We start from the raw sequence: 16,953 nt of genomic DNA on the forward strand, positions 1-16,953 counted from the left end.
TGAGCTTGGCAGCATGGGAGTCTGCGCCAACAGTTACTGTGCTACTCCAGCACAAAATACCTCAGCTTCAGCTTTAATCAATGCATCCTTGAATGAGCTGTTAGGCGGGGAAAAATATTCGAGCACCATGGTCCTGACACGATCCATCAGGTTGACTGAGATTGTAGTTATCCCATTGATTTATTTCAACAGTGCTACAACTCCATTAGCAAATGAGCAAAGTCATTCTTTCCCCCCTGCTCCTACTTGAAATAGTAGTCAAAATACTTGTTCAAGAACTAATGTAATTGAAAAGGCTTACAAAATGACTATTTACAGTACATTTGATGGTAGCACGGGCACCCGTAGCGGCTCTTCTCTCTCCTAAGGAATGTCATTTCATCTGTGCTGTATATGTTGTACATAAGATAAGATATCCTTTATTCGTCCCACAATGGGGAAATTTACAGCCTTCAGCAGCAAGAATGTATGTAGAAAGAAGAAAGGAGAAAGAGAAAAAAACAACAACAAACATCTTTCAATTAAATACAATATGAACACAAATGGATAAATCGCAGTACTATTTACAATTTTCCTTCACATCATTCATTCATTCATTCATCTTCCGTACCGCTTGATCCTCACTAGGGTCGCGGGGGGTGCTGGAGCCCATCCCAGCCGTCTCCGGGCAGTAGGCGGGGGACACCCTGAATCGGTTGCCAGCCAATCGCAGGGCACACAGAAACGAACAACCATTCGCACTCACACTCACACCTAGGGACAAGTTGGAGTGTTCAATCAGCCTGCCATGCATATTTTTGGAATGTGGGAGGAAACCGGAGCACCCGGAGAAAACCCACGCAGGCCCGGGGAGAACATGCAAACTCCACACAGGGAGGCCGGAGCTGGAATCGAACCCGGTACCTCTGCACTGCGAAGCCGACGTGCTAACCACTGGACTACCGGGCCGCCCCCCTTCACATCATTTAATTATTAATTATTAACATGTATCACATTTGGCAAAGTTGACTTGACATCTTACTACACACTCGAAAAAGTACGTTAGATAAAGGGACAATGATAATGCTCCTCTGTCTTGATACATGATCAGTTTCAATATGTAAAAAAGGTGAACAAGACACAACCACACTGTTGGATGCCATTGCCTGTCAGACAATATGTTAAATGGTTGTGTGATAATCCATTTGAAGGACATCACAATTTGGGGGTGACCCGGACCCAAATTGGAGCCTATTGTGTCTTTTCAAACAGTGTATTTGTCTTCTCCTTGTCTTTGGGGTTTGTGGTAGTGGGTGTAGCTACTGTAGAGCTCGTTAAACACCTCACGGACTCCGGTCTGCAAGCTCGTTGTTAGGAACTTGATATCATGCTCCAGACATAAGTCCAGTATGTGGTAGATTCCTTCTGTCAGGTGCAGCTTGATGTCTGGCCGCAGAGTCACCTGAAGAGACAAGAATAAGAGGTGTTGTTGAAGAAAAAGAACAAAGGGCTTCAAATAAGGTGAGCCTCCTCCAAGTAAATCAACATTAACCTTCAAAATCTATCTTAAAAATAATTTTGACAGTCCACTGCTTTGTAGCATTGAGAATACAGTCTTTGTTGTCATGGCAACACCAGATTGTCTAATTTAGTGCTCTATTATTTTGCTTGACTGGCCAGGATAAGCTCTCTCTTTGTGGTAGCATTAGTATTGGTGCTAAAATTATTGTGTGCAGTGCTCCTATGATATTTGTAAACACTAAAATGATCAGAAAATGAATATTTCATGATATGATGCTATAAACGGGCGCACACAAGTTGTGTGAAGGTGTACATGCTCAAAGGGGCACGCAAAGTGCAACCAGTGCACGCCGCCACAATGGCTATCATTTGCAAAGCACATCCAGTTCATAAATTTCACAACAGAAAACCTCGAGCCAAAACCAGGTTTTGAAAAGAGAAATGAACGGGCGTAATACATCTACTATTTGTCAAATAGAAAAAAAAACATTGAGCAGTCGAGAAGGCAATGATGATGACAGATGCCGTGAGCAGAACATCAAGAGTTTTCAAAGAGCTGTACACTGATGTCAATGTTACTCATTGACTGCCACTGACAGCAATATACAGTCTATCTATCAACGGTGCATGTTGGGGCTGGCAGTAAATGAGTTTTGGAAAGTCGCAATTGAACGTGTTTCAAAAGCAGTTGATTGTTCTTCCTGAGGAGCCATTACATTATAAATGTGCAGACAGACTGCAACAGCAGGGGCGGGGGGAAATAAAATACATGAAATTGGGACCTTACAAAGATTGGAACTTGATTGCTGAAAGATTTTTTTGAGGAGTTTTTGTGGAGTTTTTTGTCAACCACAAAAATGGTTAACCAAAAAAAGACAGACATTTGTTACAGCGGCCAGGCAAATGCTTGTAGCAGTCTTCTGGCAACAGAAAAATGAATCCAGGGATTATGCCTATTGTTTTTATTTATTAAATCGTCAAAAATTAAAGGTTTTTGTTATTACTGAAAAGCGGACGCTGTATCGGTCTGTCGTGGTGAAGAAGGAGCTGTTTAGAAGAAGCAAGTTTATCCAAAGCTGCTGTAACTGTGATGAAAAAATATCAATTATGTATTCGATTAATGAAGTTGACTCCCCAAAAAATCTTTCGGCAATCAAGTTCCAATCTTTGTACGGTCCCAAAGTTGAAAGTGCTTGTCAGCGCATGAACCATGCATGAATTGCCTACAGATAGACCACAGAGACAAGAGGTCGATGGAAAAGTCCCCCCTCCCGCCCCGCAGTCTCATTATAGGGTGCTGTGAAGGAGAAATTTTAGGGGAAAAAAATATCGAATGCATCTTGAAATAATGCTGTGACAACAACATTTGGAAAAAGTGAATTGCGGTAAATACTTTCCAGCTACCGGAGACCTGAAAAAGCAAATGTTTAGTTCACTGGCTTTCAAAGTGTGGTAAGTGGGCTATTGCGAATGGTATGCAAAAGAACCACTATATTAAAAGTTCAAGCTGTGCATAGGAAAATAACGTTTTTTTTCTTCAATACAATACTGTACATTTGTTAAGTACCATTCAGTTGTATTGAACTTTTAGGAACAATGCGTTTGCATTTTATCTTTTAGCACAAATATGTAGGTACAACCTTTACCTTGTATGTGCAATACATTTGAATTGAATTGTTATTTCAGTAGGTTCTTTTCGACCATACTTCCGCCTCATTTTTGACAAATTCTGGTGGTGAACACTTATGATGGTGGTACTTGCAGAGTGAAGTATAATATTTGATTAAGTGGTACTTGATGGAAAAGATTTGAAGAACTCTGGTTTGCTGCTCGGTTTCTGTGCTTTTGTTCACTGTGCGCTCCGTGTCGAGATATATTTTAGTTTTTTGACTACTACTTCAATTTGCAAATTTGTATTCAGCCCTATTTTAAATTCAAATCATAAAATAATGTTGTCCTTGTAAATACATGATTCACATTTTGGAGAAATCATACAAGACTGCTTCTTGGAAAGTTTAATGTGTGTCTCAGAATCAGGACAGAGACAAGGCTAAATTACATTAGACTTGCATGAAGTTGCCGTTTAAAAAGTCCACACATCACAGGGTTTGATGACTTAAATAAACCCCTCCTCCTGCCTTTTCCATCAGCCTGTCCATTCATTTGGCCGTTTGTCCCCATCTCCTCTTCAAAATGTGTTAATTCTATTGCGAAATGCTGAGTCAAGTAGGCGTCGCATTAAATACAGTCTGGTAGCGGAGCGGAACCATATTCACAAGCCAGACGTGAGTCACCGCGCCTTGATCCAACATCAAGCCAAAAGCTTAATTCCAGCACATGGGGCTTGAGTAATCCTGAGACCCTTCGCACAGATTTGAGAACATTTTAAACAGCGCTGACAGAAAAACTTCGACTTTTCTTCTTGGGGTTAAAATATCACAGCTCCGCTGAATGTTAATGTAAGCCAACAGAGCTACATCCCTAAATCAAATGAGATACCTCTGTCTCTTTTTTGTGTGTGTGTGTGTGTGTGTGTGTGTGTGTGTGTGTGTGTGTGTGTGTGCCACTCACAGCTGCATAAAAAACACTTGACACTAATGACAGATGGCTTTGGATTGGTGACTATGTATGACGTCTGTCACCCATTAAAGCTATTTTCCAAAGCTTGGTCAGTATTGGAAAAATAAATCACAGGAATCCCTCAAGTGTGTGCGTGTGTGTACCTTTTGCAGTTCTGTGACATACTGAGCCACCATGAAGGCAGACAGTGTGGTGAAGTTCTCAGAGATGGCGGCAATGTGCGAGTACATCCGTTCTACCAGCCGAGAGCACTGAAGATACACTTCACTTTCTCCACCTGCAACCACACATTGACATGATTCATTAACCAGCGAGTCAATACTTCAACTACAAAATACACCAGCAGATTGTAGCTGCTATAAAACAAGCTAAAATGTCTCCAAAGCAAAGTCGTAAATCAACATCACAACGAAATAGGGTTAATTAAAGTAGCGGATGAGGGGTTTGTGGAAAAAGTATACAGGACTGATAAAACATACGCGGTTCACCAAACATTCGACGGGATGTTTAGAGCTGCTTGTGAGCATTTTATTATGATTTTAGTCCTTAAAACCATACAAACTCTTTCTGTTGGCATCTTCTGCTGCGGTTAGGGCTGACGAACTAGGGTGAGACACTGAATACTGTTTATAGCAATATTCTTTAAAAACAATTCTCATGCATTGGCCTTTCATCCATATGTCAAATCGGTTTTTTGTCTCTGAGAAATTATTTCTTGAAAAACGCGAGTCAGAGGGAAGTTTTTAAAACTGTTTTCTTGTACAGACATCTCACAAAATTGCCACAGAGGGGCAATGGAAAATACTTTTCAATTGATCTGCCTTTGCCTTGGAGGCAGAACCCAGCGAAGGTTGCGAAAACAGTGTGTGCTTTTCAAGTGTGGTACGACGGGTACCATTTGTGATATGTTGGTTCCCTCTAACGGTACACACGAAACACGCACGCACGCACACACACAAAAGTACAGTTCCTTTGTATTTAACTCTTCATTTAAATACATTTTCATTGGGTGGAATGTTTGAAAACCTCTCCACTAAGATAATCAGATAATTAAAACTTTTTAGAGACGCCTGATTAGTTACAATAAAAGTTGGGGATGATCTTGTCATGATCTTGGCTGCCTGTAAATGTAGACACATTGCTGGGATATTTTTTACACTTGTACTTGAAGTTAAAAAAAAAGAAATACATACTCATACCTCCTGGATGAAAAGATTAAGCCCATTGTTAGATGTCACGGAGGAAAAGTCACAATAATCCTTTTATATATCAAATTTCCAAGTCGATGAAAAAATAATCCTTGCTCAGACTAAAGTCTGACTTTGAGGTCAGTTTCATTTAATTAAAATAGGACAAATGTACCTGTGTCGGCGGCTCCTCTCTGCCGACCTTCCTGCATGATGGAAGTGACTAGACGGTAAAAGACATTCAAGAATGATGGCGCGGCATTCAGCATCACCTGAATGCATACGAGGAAGGGACAAAAAGCAAAATGTCAGACAAGAAAGAATAAAGAAGCTTGATAGCAATTGTATTTAGTCGTGGAAAAATGCTCTGGTGTAGTACATATTTGCCTTCTACAGCTTCAAATGATTTAGTGTGTGCAAAGCCACATTTCAAGGTTTCAAGGGAGCGTGATAAGGTTGGGAACCTCTGCTTTATGATGTACCATATCAGCTGCTTCACTGACATTGCCGACACTCAAGAAAAATTGAATCCACATTCCTGCTTGGCAGTTGTATATCAGTCTCTCAGGAAAGGTTGAGGACTTAGAGAGCCAGAAATGTGGAGTTACCCTTGAGCAAGGTACCGAGTGCTTGTAGAATCCCCAAGTGACTCATCGTCACATCAGTATTTGTTCAATTGAAGCTACAATGGCCTTGCGGAGGATGAGGAGAGTAAGATGATGTCATCAACTCACAAGGTTTCCATCAGTAAATGCTAGCACTCTCGCCCCCCCCCGGCCAACACTCTGACCTATCACACCTCACCACTTCAGCTCACTTTCCTGTTCCACTTAACCCGCATTGTGCAGTCCAGTCACATCTTCCTCGTCTCTTCTCCTGCTTCCTCGTCAACAAATTCGTTCTTTGCTGCACCGCTACACTAAAACCCCACCCCCACCACCACTCTCTCAGGCAGTCTCCTCCGCTGCAGTCTTTCAATTTGAAATACATCTGAAGTGAGTTAGAAGGTTTTTGCCTGCATTTAGTCAATGCAGCTGCATTGTTTGTTACGGAGGTCCAAACATGACAATACTAATACTGGCCGGCCACAATACAGATAAAACGTGAGAACACACTACTAATTTGCGGCGAATAGATCTAATGTGCGCACAAAATTCTAATTTATATTGGTATTTCCATGCACAACTAGAACATCTGAGTAAGCAAATACCATGGGTGCCACGAGAAATGAATCAATGTATTTTTTATAAATATTATTTAAGAATTACAAGTGTACCTTTGGTCATCTTTCTATGCCAGCAACATATAGGGGCATGCAGAATATTAAAAGTCAGGCGTGAGCTGCCGCTGTTGTGAAAGCGCTATATAAATCAGCATGTATTGTATTGTATTGTATTGTAAGTAAACTTGGCCAACTATCGTTTGAGTAACAGTTAAGGCTACTAAGTACTATTTCAATCATTACTTTCGTTAGTTGTTTTTTTTTAATGCAACCCACCCAGGAACATAGTTAGACCCATAGATATATCTGTAATAAAAAAAAAAGAATATTTCAGCAAAATAAGTGAAACTGGATGTTTTCCACTGGATGGGAATCATCCCATGGGTGGGAATCATGACAATAAAAGTTTGGACGGACAGGTACAACACTGAGATTCAATTATCACTGTGTATATTTACACACATGCACATTGAGTACACATACCTGAGTATGACACTGGATGATGGCAAAAAGCGCCTCGTGAATAGCCAAGAACGCTGACTGGTAAACAACCGCAGTCAGATGGTCAAGCGGCACAGCATGAAGCGCTCCGAGGATCAAGACTACGTGATGAGGGTTTCGAATTAGACCCTCGCCCTGGCGCAGCAGCGTCGTCATCGCTGTCACGGTAGGAATGGTGAAGGTCACGGCCAAGCTCGTGACCTGACTGGATGACCGTACAAGAAACTATAGCAAAGATGGATGGTATGGCATCAATACATTTTTGTGGTAGACAAACAAAAACTAATGTACATAAATAACTCTGCTATGTTCGTGGCACAGTACTACTGCGACTATTTTTCAATCGGAATCCCTCTGACTGGTTTAAAAATCATGCGCAATATACGCCGGTAACAGAGTACCTCTCCAATCAGGTGGTAAAAGGCATGACAAAGTGGGTGCCAATAATACACAAGAAGCTTTTTTTCAGTGTCTCTCATTGTACTGGATCTTGTGGGTCACTTCGCCACTTGGCACATTGCAAGAGGACTTTCATATAAATTCATGAATATTATGTCCATCTGTATTTGTCTTCACAAAAATATGATTGGTTCTTCCACAGCCCAAGGACATCACAGCCGGGGAGGTCAACGGTAATGGGTAATAAACAGGCTAAACAAAAATCATGGATTTTTTTTTTCATGGAGGTGGGGGGCATACCATAATTGAGTTACTCGTATTCTGGCAAGATACCACAGCAGGGAAAACTTTGTCTCATGCAATTGTTTTGAATCACTGATTATTTATAATGGTTCCAAATTAACCCAGAACAATCTGTTCAAAAAGCTGCATATTGAAAACATTTTGTAGATAGGGTGCACAACTTAACTTTTTTGGGGGGGCCTTATGCATGATTGTATGTAAACAAGTGGTGCTTCTGGCTCGTCTGATGCAAAACACATTGGAGCTTCATTATATGAACCAAGCATCGCACGCGCGAGTGTGTGAGATTGTCATTTGGCTGACAAGTCACTCCTAACGGTTGTCACATGTTCTTCTGGCAGGCTGTCAGTGAATGATTAGAGATGAGGAATCACAGTACGACTAACGACCTCTTGAGTTTCTCTTTCTGCTCCCCCCCCCCCAAAGGTCTGATTGTGCACATTACTGTGAGTCATTCCAGAGTTCTCCCTCTGACTGCATTAAAAATAATTTGTACAAAATGATGAGTGTACCGGTACATTTGGACATGCCAGTAAAGTACCGTAAATTAAAAAAAAAAAACACAACAACAATGTCTGTCATGTTCTGTGCTCACACGTTTCTTACAGTATGTGTACATTTTGCTTACCACCATAGCAGACAGAATTTGCGGTGCAACCAACCACAGAGCTTTGGAGCAAGGTTCAGGTAACTGACAGCAGGACAGCAACTTGGCAATGATGACAACAGCCAGCACTTCCTGGAGACGAGTAGATCGAGGGAAGAGTGAGATAACAGGCTTTTGTCCAATACTGTACACTCATTTGTTGCAATATAAAATGTCTGCACAACTGAATGATGACTAAAACAAGAACTGTGGCACATATTTTAGAAACAGATCTAAAAATGATACAAAGATGGTTGACAACACTGCAAACTACAGCCACGATAATAAACATGCTGATAATATTGGGACCCGTGTCAAGTTATTCTGCCAGCGCAAAAACACAAGAAGAAAATCTAACCTTGTAATTGCCAGCGCTCAGCTTGCAAGTGTCCAACCCATTGTTGATCATAGTCAGCAACATGCTGAACTTGCAGGGGGTGCTGTTCTCCAGCAGGTGGTGCAGCAGATTCTGCACGGCTGGCTCCAGCTCACACACGTCACATGGGGATAGCCATGGAGCTACAAGAAAATAGAATCATTTAGTTTATAAACTTAATTTCACAAAAGTCTTTGAAACAACACGTCAGAGAAAGAAATAAGAAAAAATGCCTCATCAGAAAATGCATAAAACAAAAGGTTTTGTCATTGCCTTGATTATTTTGTTGTATGAATGGTAACCGGTAGAGGATATCAAAGTAAATTATGAACCTTCTGCCATCCAATGGAAGAGCATTTAGCTGTTCTGCCTATCACTATATGTGACCGGTGTAGCTAGATTAACCAAGATACTTAAGTGAATAAATCATACTTTTTGGTCCAATTACCGGTAAGTGAAATTGGATCTCTCATAACACACTAGCATGCCGCGACATACTTGTTGAAAATCACTGACATAAAGGCATGCTTTGACGAGTTCAGAGTGGAACATCACAATCTGTTGGAGTGATAAAACGGAGCCAGGAGACACAAGTCTCTCTGACAAGGGGGATAAAAAAAATCTAACAAACAGGAATAAATCCCAAAAAATTACGAGTACCAGCTGCCAGAAAGTAGAGCAATGCAACAGAGTAAATGTAGTAAAAACTGAAAAAAATCTGATCAAAAGTACTCTGACAAGTAAAATTCCTCCCAAATGTTTCTTAAGTGATTGCAATCGAGTAAATGTAGCTTGCTGCCACCCATCTTTGTATGGGTAAAAGAATTCCCGCTCACATCAACAACCAAAATCAGCACTCACTCAAGAAGAGTTGAAGCTGTTTGAGCTGCAATGCTCTCAAATAGTCCTTATTTTGGTGTGTTTTTTTGTTATTGTAAAGTGTCCTTGGGTGTCTTGAAAGGCGCTTATAAATAAAATGTATTATTATTATTATTATTATTTTCACTCCCTAATACTTTGGTCCAGATATAGTGCATCAATTACCGGTCATTTGTATGGCTGCAGAAAGGAAGAACATACCTGTCAAAAGTTTGTGTACATTTTGAATGATCTGAGCATACAACTCATCCATTGCTTTTACTTTCTTTTCTTCCTCTTTCTCCTGCTCCTCTTCTCCCGTCTTCATCGCTGCCATGTAGAACGCTGAGAGGAAATGCAAAGATGAAACTAGGAAATCAATGGGTCTGGCTGCCGAGTTCATCTCTTTCAGAATCTGCTGGCAGAAACCCGGATAGAGATTCTCCTGGCGCAAGATGGTCTTGTCGTTGCCCCCCACCGCCAAGGAGGACATCTCACACCGCAGCATGACCGTGACGGTGTCGACCACAAAGGCTGGACTGAGCAAGCAGGTCGGCTGCATACCAGCCTCGCCGACATTCTGGGCCTTCAGAACCGATTCCACAGCTGATCCCATTGAAGATGCAATTCTTGCAAGGGATTGGGTCAAGGTTTGATCCATCGATTTACTCCTTCCCAGGTAAGAGGCCATCGCCTTGGAGGTGGCGGCCAACGATGCCAGTCGAAGATGAACAGACATGATAGAGCCGCCAGGATTTGATGTGGTGTCCTCACTGGTAAGAAATGAGGCAATCTGGTCCAGATTGAGACGCACGCTGCTGTTCCTGATCAGAATTAAGTTGATCAAATATATGATGAAGTCCTGCGTGGCTTTCATCAAATCCAACCAATCAGAGCTACCGGTGGAGCTGAATCGTCCTTTCTTGCTGTGCCAGAGCATCGTGGACACCACAGCCTGCAGCAGAGTGCCGCCGTGAATGATCTTCAGAACACTATGGAAGTTTTTGCCCTCCACAAGACAAGCAAGTACCTTGAGCAGCTTCACTTGGAATCCTGCGCAACAATGCGCTGAATATGAAGCTTCTGAATAACAAGCGGTGGATGTGAGCATGAAGGCAAGGAGGAGGAAAATGCATGACAAGTCCTGAGAGTTCAGCCCATCTGGGTTAAGGCTTGAAAAGATTGACAGGAGGTCTATCAGCTCTTTGGTTTGAGCGTCGCTCAAAAGAACAAACACTTTGCCAGACTGTGAGCACACGCTCATGTCCTCTACAATGGTCTGTTTCACCAAGGCGGACAAAAGCTCCATCTCACCATTTTGTGCTTCCTGATACTTCTCGAGGGTGGGACAAACTTGAGGGGCATGCGCGGCTGTTAGAACCCCAAAAATCCTCTGCGAGAGGGAACCAACAGTAGCGGAGAAGAGCGATGGCAACTCGCCCAGAACGGAGCTGTGGATAAGCTGTGAGGATATGAGGGAGACAGAGAGTTGATCTTTGCATCTGCTGGACTGCTTGCTCAGCAACGACGTAACCAGAACATTTGCGATGCAGTTCGCGTCTTCCCTGTTCAGGTAGGGGGCCAGCAAAGGTAGGTTAGATATGACCACAAACCAGTGTGCAACACGGTGAGTGCTGGAGTCCACACTGCTCATCTGCCCGTCCCACATATGATCTCCTTCTGAACATAACCGGAGCTCATCTCTAGCCAAAATAAATCCGACTGCCCTTTGCAGGGACTCTGAGGTACTCGGTTCTGCGAGTGAGGCTGAGTCCAACAGAACTTTCTTTATCTGTTGCAAAGTGAGGAGCTTCAGATGAACAAAGCTGATGGGACTGCCTGGATGCAGACGCACAGAATTTATCTCAGAATTTAGGAGATTCTCTATGCTTGTTAAGGCTTCAGCATTGGAGTCAAGAGGTGTGTATTTGCTGCAGTAGATGTTAAAGAGTGTGTCCACTTCTATCCAACTGTATCTGAGCAGAAGAACTGAATCTTGGGTTTTCAGCTGCCAAAGAGAGTTAGATGCTTTTGGAGACTCTTCCAGGGCCACTTTCTTTTTTCTTTTCTTTGTTGCTTTCGGAACTGAACTCACGTTTACTTTCGTAGCCTTGCTTTCTGTTGACAAGAGCTGCAGCAGGTCGTGGAGAAGCTTCCGCATCTCCTCCATCAGGGTTTGACCTTGTCTGACCAAGGGAAGGGGAGAAGCATTGTCTAGGGTCTTCAGACTGAACAAAAGAATGTGAAGGAGCTGGCTCAGACTGAAAAGCTTCATTGATGCATCTTCCTGCTCCCAATCCCTCTTTTCTTCACCACTCACTCCATCAATCTCCATCTTCTCTGCCTCTCCATCTTTCTTTACCAGGCCCGGTAAAACATATTTTCTCATGTTCTCCACCACTAAGGAGCAAATTTCAAGGCCCTGCGAGGGAGGGGTATCCAGAATGCTGGTCCTGAGTGAGGCAGAGATGCCGGCGGAGAGAAGGGGGGGTCGACCCTTGTCAAGAGATGGCTGACAGATCACTGAGAGGAGCTCAGAGAAGAAGCGAGGCAGCTGACGGAGCTTGGTGTATGTCTGGAGTAGACTGCACAGCATCATCTGTTGGGAATGGGGAAAAAATAAATAAATACATCGATTTTTGAAAAGAGTGCGGCTTTAGACGGGTAAACATTTCAATTCTTCAAGCTTCAACGAGGCAATGGTGAGTAGGCAGCCTACTCCAGAGGTTTTGCCAACTCTTATTTGTACTTTCCCTTATCATTTTGCACCTCTTTGCATCATGTGTAACCATTATAACTATTTGCAGAATTTTGGCAATGGCATTTTTGGCGTGTGTTGTTTTTCTGTACAGGTTGGGAAACACTGCGTTAAGATTTCTCAATGGAGGAACAGGGGCAACATTTTACTTGCAGCAGAACACGCCGAGTGATACCTCAAATTGAAAGTCTTGGCAAGAGCTATCGGTATTTGTGATCAAACTTATTCTTATTTTGTCAACAGGCCCTCATAAGATGTCGTAAAATACACACTTTTGCTGGAATTGTCACCAACTTGGACCTCTTTAGTTACTAAATCATCACTCACTGTTAACATAAAAACGTTAACATGACCTGGATGACAAAGAATCAACAAAAACATTACTCTTTATAAGATACTACCGTACTTTTCTCCAGATACTTTTAAAGCGAATAGACCTGTAGTAGATTAATGCACTGTTTCCTTTACATGTACTAATTTAATGACGGTATTGTGTGAATTTACTCACAAATGTACTTGCAGATACACATAGCAATCTTAAATAATCCGGCAGAACAAAACTCAGCTACGGTAATTAGTTTTAAATAGTTATTGTCGCCTGGGTTAAAGTTGTTTAAACCCGGATTATTTTAGCGCACATATAAATGAGCGACATGGATGGATGGATGTTTTGTAAAATGATCTAGTTACTGAGGTGACAACTAGGTTTCTTTGTTTGAACATATGTTGAGTCGCACACTGTCTTGACGGCGTGCTGTGATGTCACACAATCTAAACAACTGAGCTCCAACATCATCCTACAGTGGCAACATAGGGATGATCAGGGGCTGTATTGTCCTGCTTGGTGGCTATCATGAACTGAATTCCTGTAAAATAAAAAATAAAAAAGGAGCGCATCAAGACCTGTCGGGCCCGTTGGACTCGTGTTTCCATACAGTCGGCATTAACCCAGGCTGAAGATAACAACTCGTCAAAGTATGGGTCCAGAATCATGTGGTTGAGACCCAGAAGCACCTTCAAACAGCGATACCATGCAGGGATGCTGAAATACAGAGAATATACAGTATATTCTGTTTTAAAGCACGTCATCACCGGTTGAAACGCATATAGATCTTAGTTCCATAACACTAAAAGGGAGTTGAAAATCAATGATTTACCTAGGCTGGGCCTGATTGAAGAGAATTTGTGCGAGGCTTTTGTAGAAGGTGAGCTGGACCTCTGCATGTCTTATTCTGTCTCCTGCCACATTATAAATATCTGCAGAGAGTGCCTGGCTCAACAGTGATTCCATAGCCAGCAGAGCTAGACACCAATTTTCGGGCAAACAGGGGCCATCAGAGGGGGACAATTCCAAAGCAGGCAACAACTTTGTGTGGTAATAGAAACACAGCATCCTGTGCTCTTCCTCATTTTCCGCTCGACATTTTCTGTAGCTTTCAAGAAACAATTTAAAAAGCAATGGGACGCTGTTTGATTTCACAGAGTAAGGCAGCGGTGGCTCACATGAACCTAATTTGCAAAGTACAGCATTGGCTGGCCGTAGGGGGCCTTTTGTTACACCGGGTCCACGTTTTCCAGTATCCCCTTTGGAGGGTAGAAGCTCCTCTTTGTAGGATGCCAGGTGTTCAGGAGAGAAAAGTGACAACTGAAGGATGGAGTCTATCCTGACCCGAACGTCTCTACAAAGATGCTGGCGGAGACTCAGATATGTGTGGGACGCAGCGTACTCAGCAGCTGTCAGCATGTGTCTGAGGAGCAATAACGGCTCAAGGAGCTGGTTTGTTACCGAGGTGAAAACTCTGTTTGAATTGGCTTGTCGTCGCTGAACTGATAAATACGACGTTAAAACCTGAAGCAACAACTCAAACACATGAGCTCCACTGGTGATTTTCTTTGGGCTCTCCTCGAGCTCTTTGTTAAGAATCACTTCGGTTCGAGAGTTCTGATCGTCTGTGTGAAGACTGACAGTGTCTGTTATGAGTTCAGGCTGATGGGATCCTGAGGGCAGAGCTTGTTGTAGTTGATGGCAGGCGAAGGAGCAGACTTTAACCACGAGACTGACCATGAGCTCGTACTTGGTGGTGAAGACAGATGAGAGAGTAGAGGATGAGAGAATTCCCTGGCACACACTCAGCAGGGTGGACACACCCACTGATAGCGTGGTGGGGGTGCCGGAACACTCCTCAAGGAGGTTGAGTAGCAGCTAGAAAAAAAAAAGTCATCAATCATTTCTCACTCTTTAAGTTAACTATAGAAGTAAGTGTGCCGCGGCAAGAGTGCCGCGAGAGATGATCAGGTATGCGACAAGAAATTATCCAGTTGCACTTCATTGTTCCATGAATTATTTATTTACTATAGATGCATGCGTCTTTGTTCATCCATTAAAACCACTACAGGTAATGTAGATATCTTGTGTTCCCGATCGTCAATCAATTTAATAACAATCACACACCTGTGCCATGTTGAGCCTCACACTGACCGGCTTTCCCTCCTTAAGAGTGATGTGGAGCTTCCGACTATGAAGGAAATCATTAAGGCAACTCCACAGGCCCTCGAGCACAGTTTGTGAGAACTCAACCTTTTTATTATACCAGCCTGTAAGAGCATATGTGCACCAATCCAACAGGACCTACAACAGTACAAAGTCAAGCAGTGCATCACAAATGAATACAACTTCAATTAACATCAATTTAAAAAAGGAGTTGAATTTAGCCATTTCAAAGATGACTATCAAACGCACAGATCCAGAACACCTACTTGTTCCTTGTTGGGTAGCAAGCACTGAGAGGAGATCCAGGCAAAACGTGCTAGCTTTAACTTGTCCTCCCATGGAGTATTAGGGCTCTTTAGCTTCAGATGGATGCCTGAGTAGATGGCAGCCATTGTTGCTGCTACTTAAACCTAATGAGGAGGATGAAAAGCATTATAGCTGAAGTAGATTTTGTGCATTACGCCATTAAACTACCATGAATGTTTTTTTCCAGCAACAATTCATAGAAGACTGCATATTTTGTATTTAGTTACTAGAATACAACAAATCTGTGATTCTCAAAGTCTGGTGGGTCCCAATGGGGGTAAATGGGCATCCTCTCATTGTAGGTGAAGTAACACTGAATTAATGTTGAAACTGTACATAATGTCACAGTGGCATAAACTTTCATTTAGATCAAATACAGTATATTCAATTACAGTTCCGTTGTATTTATCTTTTAAAGGAGCGCACTTATAATAATGCTTTATCTACACTAGATGGTGCCTAAAGCACTTTACAAATAAAACAGAATTGCTTTTAATCTTTTTTCAATGTTTGTTTTAAATTGAACACATGTATAATATATTTTAATTGATTTATTAAATGCAGATTTCCATTTACTATATTTATAGGCAGTGTAAATGATTAAACAGTATTTAATAATATGGTGCATTGGGTTGCGATAAAATATACATTTTTAATAAGAATCTGCCTTGGTTTGCTTTTTAAACGCAATGAATAATACGCTACTGCGTTTAAGAGTAGGTCAATGACTGTCGCACTGGGAAAGCTAATTATGATATACATATTTTTTAAAAGTGGTACATGGTACAAAAAGTTTGAGAACCACTACAATAAATAGACAATGTTGATTGTTTTAGCTGAACAAACAAGATTACAATCGATAAGTGTTAAAAGCGCACGCCATACTAGCTGTGACTGTTCAGTGTCCAGATTGTGAGGGTTTAAATCTTCCACGCACACTGTGTGTGCTATGAAGAGATGGCTAGTCATTTAGCACACTTTGCTAACGACCACCTCGGCTAATAATAAAGCCTATTCTTCTGCGAGCAACAAGAGTAAACATTACTCTGCCATAATATCGTTTATGAATCCCAATAAGTTCACAAATGTCAATCACATTAATTCATTCAACTTACGAGTTCTCAAGTCACACGTGCCTCCTGTTTTCATTTATGACCTTTCAACTTCTACCCGGCTCACTAGGCAAAAGCAATAGAAAAATTATGAAAACAGTTTAGGTGCATTTTCCAGAGAAAACCTTCGTTAAAACATATTGGACAATATGAAGAACCGTTTTAGGCCTTTTGCACTGTAACAATTATCCAGCACGTTGTCATGTTTAACACACACGTTTACAATTACTTGTGTTTGTTTTCTGCAGCAGCAAAATGATGGATGACCGTCATTGAATAGGTGATTTAGCATGCATCATACATATTCACATTTCAAAGAGGGGCGTATATACATTTTCAATTAAAAAATGAAATTAAAAAAAAGCAAAGTACATCGGGGCTATCTCAATCTGGGATTGTTTGGTTTTGCCTGGCAAAGTTTTCGACCACGAGCAGCCATTGAATATCCTATCTTACTGGAGGAATCGTTTTGGACCGTATCATATCGAGGTCACCTTTCCTGTTTCTGCGCTCAACGCATCGACCTTATGAATGTTTTGTTGAATCGTTTGTCGTACTTTCCTTTGCATTTACCTTCAGCTTCCAGGGACCGGGCTTGACCCGACTGTTGACAAATGCTTAACAGCATATGACAGTGACAGCGAGGCGGGGTGTAGTTAACCTGTCGGCGATAAGAGATACACGTCGTGAAACGGCTGTCAAAAGCAGATAAAG

The 16,953-nt window shown here is 41.9% G+C and overlaps 1 protein-coding gene across 2 annotated transcripts; it reads right to left on the minus strand.

Annotated features, from left to right (window-relative positions):
* Positions 1–960: 960 nt before the first annotated feature.
* urb2 (URB2 ribosome biogenesis homolog) lies at positions 961–16,952 on the minus strand. Of its 2 annotated transcripts, XM_052064175.1 has the most exons (13): positions 16,813–16,931; positions 16,243–16,305; positions 15,088–15,231; positions 14,783–14,959; positions 13,488–14,533; positions 13,234–13,372; positions 9,795–12,171; positions 8,697–8,857; positions 8,321–8,431; positions 6,973–7,215; positions 5,443–5,539; positions 4,224–4,357; positions 962–1,441 (listed from the first exon to the last, which is right to left on the minus strand). In XM_052064175.1, exons 3-13 carry the CDS (start codon positions 15,211–15,213, stop codon positions 1,244–1,246), a joined length of 4,809 nt encoding a protein of 1,602 aa, XP_051920135.1. In that variant the 5' UTR covers positions 15,214–15,231; positions 16,243–16,305; positions 16,813–16,931; the 3' UTR covers positions 962–1,243. The 2 variants fall into 2 exon arrangements, with proteins under 2 accessions (XP_051920136.1, XP_051920135.1); XM_052064176.1 differs by lacking the exon at positions 16,243–16,305 and having other exon boundaries at positions 961–1,441; positions 16,813–16,952.
* Between the last annotated feature and the right edge of the window lies 1 nt (position 16,953).

This window comes from Hippocampus zosterae, chromosome 4, assembly GCF_025434085.1.
Source record: "Hippocampus zosterae strain Florida chromosome 4, ASM2543408v3, whole genome shotgun sequence".
NCBI lineage: Eukaryota > Metazoa > Chordata > Actinopteri > Syngnathiformes > Syngnathidae > Hippocampus > Hippocampus zosterae.